Here is a 10151-nt window from a genome sequence, read left to right as displayed (position 1 = left end):
TTTCTAATCGCAGAAACGATGATCAACTTGTCTTTAGCGCAAGTTATAATTATTGGACAGGTTCACAAGGTTCACAGTTCAATTCCATGCCAAGAGGCCCTTTTTAGTTAGAAACAAAGTGAAAACTGGTAAAAAAAAAAAAAAGCACAAGCCAATCCATTATGGGGTCATTATTTTCATCATTCAAAACACCATCCAACTCGAGAACTTCCAAATATTTGTAACCATCTTCCAAGACCGTTTTCATTCTCTCTCCATCTGGAAGATCTATCCCTACAAATTCCATGTGCAATGCTCATCAGCAGAACTCCACTCTTTTTAAGGCCAAATTCCATGCCAATATCGGTACTGAAGACACAAACTGTATTCACAAGAGAATCCAGTTCATGCTCGTCTCCCATACAGCTGTAAATCATCAAATAATTGATTGATCCAGTCTCCTCCTAGTTGGTAGCGCCCCTTAGCTTTATGTAGAAGCAAAGTTAAAGGTATCAAACAGATCACAAAGATTACTGAAGGAGGAAGATTCGTCTCCTTATCCTGCCCTCTCCAAGCGTATCACTCCCAGCTGTTAGGCATGTTCTCCAATATGTTATTCCTCAACAATTCTTAAATATTTGGTGCAACACCCAATAATGACAAGCTCTAAACTATCCATGAGTGTGGGACCATGTTATAAGCTTTGTGATTATCAATCCATGCCATGGCTAAGTTGGTCTTTCTTCTCTGGCTGTTTCTTAGCACCATTTTGTCAATCAGAAGTTGGTCTTACACGTAAGTGCCCTGTGAGTCTTTCTTTCATCCTTTTTGTTCCTCAGGAAACAGCTGGTGGTCTTCCAGATGGTCATAGATTTTCTCCGACAGTATTCCAGTCAAAAGCTTCCACATGAGTGGGAGACAGGTAATTGGTCTGAAGTTTTCTGCTGCATTGCCTTGTGAGGGGTCTTTCACATACAAGGTAGTTCTTCCTTTGTTTGTTCACTCTGGAGTGAGGCTCGATTGTAACATGTTATTGAGCTGTTCGGCCATAAAACCATGAAGTGATGAAAAATACTTCAGCCAGTATCCCTGGATACCATCTGAACCTGGCACTTTCCAGGTAGCAACCTTTTTCAACTGATCTTTCACATCTATCAAGGTGATGGCCACATTACTTTGCACCTCATAATCCTGCAGATCTGCTTTAACTCCATTTAACCATTCTGCCTCTTTGTTATGCCGTGCAGGGCTGTCCCAGATGTTACGCCAGTACTCACAACTTTCTTCTGCGTCAGGGTGGATTATGGTATTATCCCATGATTTCCCATCTAGCTCCTGGTACATGTACAACTCCTGGTATGATGATGATGATGATGATTATTATTATTGTTTGTCATTGTTAGGTTGGTAGTTTTTATCTTAAGTTTACTTATGACCAGACTTTCACACACCCTTTTGAAGTGCATTTGTGTGTAATTGCCAAAACATAGGGGATGTGGATGTTAAGGAGTAGAGCAAGGAGGTAGATGGGCTTCCCTAGAGAGTCCCTAAAGTTTTAATAGGCATTTTGCTCCCCTCCCCCCTTCCCCCCCCAGAGTGTCAGAGTTATACCCAGATTTTCTCACTGAGCTAGTATTTTATTGGTTGAGGCCAGCGGGAGAATTTCACAGGTTTGCTGATTTGCATTGTCTGTCAATCTGTTAAACAATGCTCATTTTATTCTACCAACATTTTTCTTAATTTCTGTGATCTTACCAGTATCCTCAAACTTGGGACACTGTGTTTTGGACAAAGAAATAAATTTAAAAGGAAAGGCAAATCACGTTTGTTTCCACTTTAGCAGATTATGGAAAATGGCACACCTGTCAAATTCTCACCCCAGCCTGGCACCGGAAGTGAGCAATATTACAATCAAAATTTGAGTTTTAAACTGAGGCTTGATTTGAATCAGTTTTGCATGATTCATCCAATGACCAGATTATTGAAATGATTGCTGGAATCAAATTTGCAATAATGAATTCATTAATCTGCTCGTCCGAGCAACACTCCAGCTGTTTCAATCATCTGTAAATAAAAGTGTCCGATTTTTTTTCAATGTAGGCGTGTACTTTGAAAAGATCTTAAAGGGTTCGCAAATGTCAGTGTGGCTGCGGAACATTCAGTTGGGCTTATATGGAACAGTCATTGGTCTCACTGGAATGTATGTCAAAGATGGTGACAAGATTGCTGACAAAGGGTTCTTGTTTGGATACAGCAGGGTGGTATGGATAGTTATTTTTATGCAGGCATTTGGAGGCCTCCTTGTAGCAGTTGTCGTGAAATATGCTGACAATATTCTCAAGGGATTTGCAACATCCTTCTCAATTATTGTTTCATGTATAGCGTCAGTGTATTTGTTTAGCTTTCAAATGAGTAGTCAGTTCTTACTTGGGGCTGCATTAGTCATTCTTGCCATATTTTCGTATGGGCATCCGCGGAACCAAGCCAAAATGACTGAGACCAAACCAAGTGGTCCCATTGTCAAAGTTTAGATTGTGTTCAGTTGACTTCATAGAAGCCATTTATATAAGGGAAACACAACAGAGGGACTATTCATTCACAGTGTAATTGGGACTGTTATAAGGGAATCTTCTTGTTGACATTAATTTTTTTTTGTTTCATTAACATACATGTACAAGTTTCCTCACAGGGTAGAGGGCATAATGATAATTACAAATTGACTTCAAAAGGTAAAAGAACTTGTTAAACTTTAGTTATTAAATCTCCAATTTTAGGCCTATAGCTTTGATAACCAGCCAGTTATTAGCCATCAAAAACCTATAAAATTAATTCTTGGGTGGCAATTAGTCGCTAACGATCCCATACTCTCTTTGTAAAATTTCGAATTTGCAAAGTATCATTGCTCAGAGATTATCTGATATTTATTATATGGCAGCGCTAGTGTTTCTGGCCGATATAACGCACGCTGTGATTGGCTAAGAGCAGCTAAGCGCTAGGGCATTGTTCTCCCATAATGCCCACGGGCCGATTATGGATTATGCAAATGTGTTTTTTCTTCTTTAGAACCGTTCTGTTAGCCATATAATAAGCAACTTAATAACCTCGACCGTTCAGTCGTTACAGCAAAATCTCAAACCTCGGCCTAGCTGTATTGAACTTGCTGTCGCTCGTTCAGTACGGCAAGGCCTTCATTTGAGATTTTGCTGTAACAATCTCACTCTTGGTTATCAAGTAGCTAATGTCATTCAAATTTTAAGAGACAGCACACTTCATGGAATGCACTTTCAACATTCAGTTCTTTATTCTCTGCTGACTGATTAAAAAACAATTGCCTTGTGCTAATGAGGCAAAAATGTAAACAAAGGTTCCCTTATTGAATGGAAAGGGTATCTGTTATGCTCTATAGGGGCATCATTTCAATTTATCTCACAGTTGGAGGAGGACAAATTTCAGGTTAAAGTTATTATAATTGTAATTGCTGCGGCAATTGTCCTTGCTTCAAACAAGAAATTGTAGTCTCGTCAAGTCACACTGATCTCAAGAATTTGACGTGACATCTCTGACTTCTAAAATGTTGTAAAATACACTACGGTAAAATACTGTGTATAAGAACCTAGTGGATTAGGAAACTACAGCCCGAAATTAATTTGTGCCATTTAGACACCCATTTTTATAACAACCAATTCAGCCTGAAATTTGGAAATCGTTCTTATTTGATAGGCAAGTAATAGTTATGGAATGAGAAATAAGACTGAAGGCTTGGCAGTGATACTATCCTTGTCATTTTTCAATATCACTTTCTAATAGTATTTAATAATATTTCATGTTTAATAGTATTCCTAGAAGCTAGTCACTAAAAAAATTATTTCCAATGACATCTACTTGTATGTTAAATATATGTGTTTAAAATTTCACGACCTGCACCACTCAGACTCTTTGAAAAAATAAGAACTTATTTAGCAACCTACAGTAAACAGGCTTCTTTTGTCTTATGCATCAAATATGTAAATATAAGAAGCTACATGTATTCACCTTGAAAGTTGGAAATAGTAAGTTCTTATACTCTGGATTTTACTGTAAATTATGTGCACAGCTATGGAAATATTTTGATTTATTTACTGCCAGTTAGTCAACCTAGATTCAACAAACTTTAATTACTGGCTATAGCCTATTAATTTTGATTGCCTGAGGACTTGATGAACAAAATGAGCAGGAGATAGTATATATTTGAAATGACTGTTCAACCAAATTGTAAATAGATCCAACAATGTGATAAAATTAATGCTCCCAACATTACAAAATAATTATTATCTCCCGTCATAGATATTATTGCTTTGTACTTCTGGGGGTTGGAAGGGGGGGGGAGGGACACACTCAAAACCGGGGGGAGTTAACCGGGGGGAGTTATGGCCAAAAAACCTGTTTTTCTCACTTATGCAGAGCCTTCCCTGGGCTAGAGAGTAACCAGTGGTATCATGTGACGTTCCCTCCATCATGAAAAACAATATGTTGTTAAGACACCTGTGTAATCATAGTGAGTTCGATGTAGATTGTTATGTTTGTGTGACGTGGGTACGGATGGCCTAGGAAAAGAAACAAAACGCAAACGACACGCAAAAGAAATGCACCCAAACCCCTGCCCACACTCTTACAACAAACAACCATAAATTTTAATAGTATTTTCAAAATAGAGACTTTTAAGAACAAATAAACTGACAAACTATTTTCTAAGGTACTAATTAAGGTTGACTACGACACTAAAGCCCGGTTTACACTACAGAACTTTTTTGGCACGGCTCCTGTGAAACTGGCACTGGTGCCAAAAAAGAGCACAGCAAAGGTTGTTTACACTACACCATTTTTACCGTACCAAAATTTTTGGGCCCACGTAACTTCTCGTGGAGCCATGCGCAGTTCAACTATAATGAAGAGCGTCCGCGTGATTTTGGTGGCCATCGTGAAATATACTTTAAAAAAACCGCTAGCCTATATGAATTAACGCTCAAATTTGGCCCTTTAAAGTGTTTACACTACTTGTTCTACCGTGCCTATTTTTTCAGCACCCGTACCATTTTCACCCGTGCTCGGACTACCTCGCCGAAGGTCCCAGCACGGGTAAGAATTTTGGTTCGGCTTGGATGAAAATTAATTTGGTACTGACAGGTTGTTTACACTGCAAATTTTATCCGATCCGAACCTTTTTTTGGGGACCCGTGCCAAAACTTTTCTGTAGTGTAAACCGGGCTTAAATTAACACTAAATGATTAACACTAACCGAATAAACTATGGAACAAGAGATGTCATTTTGTCAACAGCCAATTAGGTTCTGGTTGGCATATTAATAATAATGGTGACGTCACGAGAAACATCGCTATTCTTCGAAGACCATTATCCCTTGATGCATTGCTGCAGTGAGAATTTTGTTTCTGCTAAAGGCTCTGCTATGATCCGGGGCAAGAAAGACTGAGACCTTTCCCATATTTAGACCTTTTGGTCCATAACTTGAAAGGAAAGCAATAGATGTCTCCCACTCGTTGCATAAGTGGGCATAATTTTGCTTGCTGCCAAGCTTGAGTGATTCTGGTCTTTGCCTTTCGAAACTCATTTGCATGCACAAAGATGTGTGTTTGGGGTACATTCTACTTGGGGGGGTCTTAATAATGTCCAGAAATCGACGTAATTAGATGCACGCCCAATTTTGACATCCAACACGAAATGTCCCTTTGAGTCTAAGCATTTTTCCTATAAATAAGGTTAGTGGGGGAGGGGGGGGGGGGGCGGTATTTGCAGCCGTTTATCTTTACTTTAGCCTGCTCAGCAGGCAACTCCCTCCGGAGAGACTGGGAATGAGGCAAAGACAAGAGGGGAGGGAGTGACGAGGAAAGCAAAAAAAGAGAGCCCATTCTTCCTCGGTCAAAAAACAAAACAAAGCAAAGAAGTAAGTTGCCTGCAGAGGAGGCTATCTTTACCTGAGGACTGGAGAAACTTTGTGACATCGATTATCTGGTGGACCTTTGTGAGGCTTATCGAAATCGCTGTGCATATAATTACCTGTATTTCTGGACATGTATGTCCTGGAATGAGATAGACTTCATGAGAACAAATGATAATAATATTAGGACAAAAGCCATCTTCGTAGCCAAAGATACGACTGTAAGATGGCCAATGCACTGTATTGCAATATATTATGGTAACTATATCACACATGATTCAATGCTTCTCTAGAGACTTGAAGGAATCATGAATGCAACCAGAAGCTCATGACGACCTTGAAGCGTTTAACTGGTTCAGAGCTGGCGTTTTTCAGTTTTAAAATTTCTCTATTTGGATGTAATGTAGCTCGTGCATTTTCCCGCGTGCAGCTTCGATCTTATTTTTGTCCATATTTGGGCATAAAATTGGAGTCGTAAAATTCCCAACTTTGTTCCAAGGAAAAGATTTGCAAGTTACACGCTTCAAGGTCACGTGCTTCTGATGCAACTTGAAAAGTTACAATTTTGTCCTGAATGATAACTTTGAGTTTACACTCATTGATGTTCAAACAGAGTAGCATTAAACCATATCTGATTGCAGTGACAACCTTTCAAGCGATCTTGTGTGAACACGAACCTTTGCTTTGCTTATGTGAGAACCGAGATGATCTTAAGCAAGTACCAGTGAGATCACTATCAAGGTCACTAGCTTCACAACCAACTTTAACATGAGCAATACATTGTGTAAGATATTTATTAATTGGTATAATTGTCAGGGTACAAATAAGTATGTCAACTGTACGTTTTTTTAAAGTTTAAATGGCTTATTTAAAATTGAGAGAAATGATGGTGGTTATTTTTACGAATTTTATTTCACTGCATGTGCCTGTAATATCAGGGCATATTTACCTCTGTATATTTTGCAGGAATGAAAAATAGCTATTGTAATTATCACATCCACACTTGTAGAGGGGTTTTCAATTGAGTGTCGTAAAACAAATGCAAACGTAATTACGTCGACCAATCACAGCGGGTGCAAACAGCGCAGTGACCCAATCCAAATTCGTAGCAATTCCATGTACCTTGCTCAAAGCGCGGGAAAATATCGCGCGTGCAAGTCGCGATTGGTTTTGGTTTTCCTTCTCATTCGGTGATAAACTGGCGCGAGATTTTTAAACCAATCAATTGCAATGGCGTAATTACCTTTGACAATCATTTGAAAACTGCTCTAAGTGAGGGTTCTCTGGATGTAAAAGTTTGTTGGAAATTACATTTCTTCAAAATATATGTTGTTGGTGTGGTTGCAACAGAAGAGCAACAAAAACACAAAGTGGTATAGCGCTCCAGCGACGCATTTTTTTACTGCAGTTTATGTAACTTAACCAAATTTCCTATGCTTCTCGCTGTGCATTTCCCCGCATTTTTCTTCGCCTTGAACATAATTACCGTATGACAAAGATGCACAAGAGTACATACCTACCCCAAGACAAAGATGCACAAGAGTACATACTTACCCCAAGACACAGATGCACAAGAGTACATACTTACCCCAAGACACAGATGCACAAGAGTACATACTTACCCCAAGACACAGATGCACAAGAGTACATACTTACCCCAAGACACAGATGCACAAGAGTACATACTTACTCCAAGACACAGATGCACAAGAGTACATACTTACCCCAAGACACAGATGCACAACAGTACATACTTAACCCAAGACAAAGATGCACAAGAGTACATACTTACCCCAAGACACAGGTGCACAAGAGTACATGAAAACACTAAGGTCCGTTTTAAACGTCGCATTTTACATGTGCCAAATCTAATGCAAATGAGAAAATCTATTGTTTTTGCTCATTTGCTTTAGATTCGGCAGATGTGACATGCGACGTTTAAAACGGGCCTAAGACACATATGCACAAGAGTACAAACAAACACTTAGACACAGACGCACTAAAGTACATATGACAAAATAAGACAGACGAAAAATAGTACTACAAACCCTTCCACGCATAAGAGTACATACAAACAATAAGTCGCTGACGCAATAGAGTACATACAAACACTAAGACAGACGCACTAGACTACATGAAAACAATAGGACACATACGCGTAAGAGTACATACTAACAATACAAAGCCGCGAAAGGTAACATAAACATTAGACAAGGACGCAATAGAGTACATACTGTAGAAACAATAAGACACAGACACATGAGAGTACGCACGTAAACTAGGACAAAGACGCAGGCACTACATGCAAACACGAGGACAAAGATGCTCAAGAGAACATAATTACAGATGCACATGACCACATTGAAACAATAAGACATAGGCGCACAAGAGTACATACAAACACAAAGACGCAGATGCAAAAGAGTACAAACGAACACGCGCAATTTATTTTATGCGATGAATTTTGGGCCTTTTTTTTGTTTCCCGCTTGCGCAATTTTCCCATGTTTAAAGCGCAATGTTTCCGCAACGAATTAAGCGTTTTTTTGCATTGCGATCTGCGTTACAAGTCTTGTGTCCTGTTATTTAGTCTTTAAATATCTGCGAGCAAATTGAAAAAAAGTACGGCGCTTGCACATTTGGCGGGAAATTTTGACAATTTGCACAGCATTTCCCCTGACAATAATTTCAGCAGGAACGTTTTGAAGAGATGTAACCTTGTTTTCTGCCGTAAGTAAACACTTCGTCTTCTCGTTATCACTTAAATTGGTGTAACGAGTGTCAGAGTTTGAAATATGTGAGTGCTGCTCACGTCGTCAAGTGGTATAGAGGTTTTGCACCGCAGCCATGTTGCATGGCAGGAACAATAGATTCTTTTTTCCATGGGAACAAATGTTCTTTCTAATGCAAAACATTTTCATTGTTACTGCCATGCAACATGGCTGCCGTGCAAAACCTCTATACCCCCGACAATACATCAAGAAATGCTGTTCATTTTCTATGCAATTTTCTTTGCATACTAAATATGTTTGCCCTTCCACTGGGGTTAATGCTCGTCTATTTTCATATTTGGCAGTTTCATATTTGACATTGGGGGATAGATAGATGAGCTGATTGATTATTTGATTGATGGATGGATGGGCTGATTGATTGATGGACTGATCGATTGATTGATTATTTGATTGATGGATTGGCTGATTGATTGATTGATGGATGGATGGGCGTATTTATTGATTGATTGATTAATTATTTGTTTGGGGGATGGATGGATGGATGGATTGATTGATTGATTGATTATTTGATTGGTGTATGGATGGATAGACTGATTGATTATTTGATGGATGGATGGATGGGCTGATTGATTGATTGATTGATTGATTGATTATTTGTTTGGTGGATGGGTGGATGGGCTGATTGATTGATTGATTATTTGATTGGTGTATGGCTGGATGGGCCGATTGATTGATTTTTTGATTGGTGGATGGATGGATGGACTGATTGATTGATTGATTGATTGATTATTTGATTGGTGGTTGCATGGATGGATGGGCTGATTGATTGATTGATTGATGATTTGATTGGTGAACGGACTGATTGATTTGATTGATTATTTTCTAGTACTTACATGTCCTGCCTGACCTTCGTCAACTTAGCTTCTATACATTTGATCTGTTTTACATTGAAACTGTGGGCAAATTCTCCGCCCTGCTCTAAAGCAAGCCTATTGTACTTAAAGAGCATGGAATCGTGTTCCTTCACATCTTTCAACTTGACATTCAACTTTTCCTCCATTCCTCTTTGTTCTTTGATGGACAAGTTAAGTTTTCTTCCATCACTGGGCTTTAACTGGCACCCTGGCTTGGAAAACTCACTCTCCCTTTCTGAAGAGCCATCCACACTTAGAAAGGTTGCTTCTTTTGCTTGTAAGATGTCAAACTGCCTGGATCGTTCAACTGTAAACCTTTTCTTAAACGAAGCGTCGCTTTCGCCATTGTTGCGCATTTTGGAATGAACCTCATTCGTGATTCTCATGTAGTAATGCGCTCTTTTCCCAGTTGAATTAACAAAATAGCCAAGGCTTGTTTTCCGGGGACCCCGAGGTATGGTTGTATCAACAGCAGAGGAGGAACTAGTGACCTACCAGAAAAGGAAAGACTATTTTTTTTTAATTTAATATATTGAACTGATATTGAGTATGATCATGGTTCGTGTAACCATTTGACGTGTATTCGTGTAGTGAA

The 10151-nt window shown here is 39.1% G+C and overlaps 1 protein-coding gene across 1 annotated transcript in view; it reads left to right on the top strand.

The window, feature by feature from the left end:
- Positions 1-4332, top strand: part of LOC138010734 (UDP-galactose translocator-like) — a 14841-nt gene extending 10509 nt beyond the window's left edge. Inside the window, exon 4 of the mRNA XM_068857706.1 lies at positions 2080-4332. Coding sequence (XP_068713807.1) covers positions 2080-2510 — 431 coding nt within the window. The 3' untranslated portion in view covers positions 2511-4332. The remainder of the gene's footprint in view (positions 1-2079) is intronic.
- The last annotated feature ends 5819 nt before the right edge of the window (positions 4333-10151 follow it).

This window comes from Montipora foliosa, chromosome 7, assembly GCF_036669935.1.
Source record: "Montipora foliosa isolate CH-2021 chromosome 7, ASM3666993v2, whole genome shotgun sequence".
NCBI classification, from domain to species: Eukaryota; Metazoa; Cnidaria; class Anthozoa; order Scleractinia; family Acroporidae; genus Montipora; species Montipora foliosa.
This window is presented reverse-complemented; position numbering and strand designations above follow the sequence as displayed.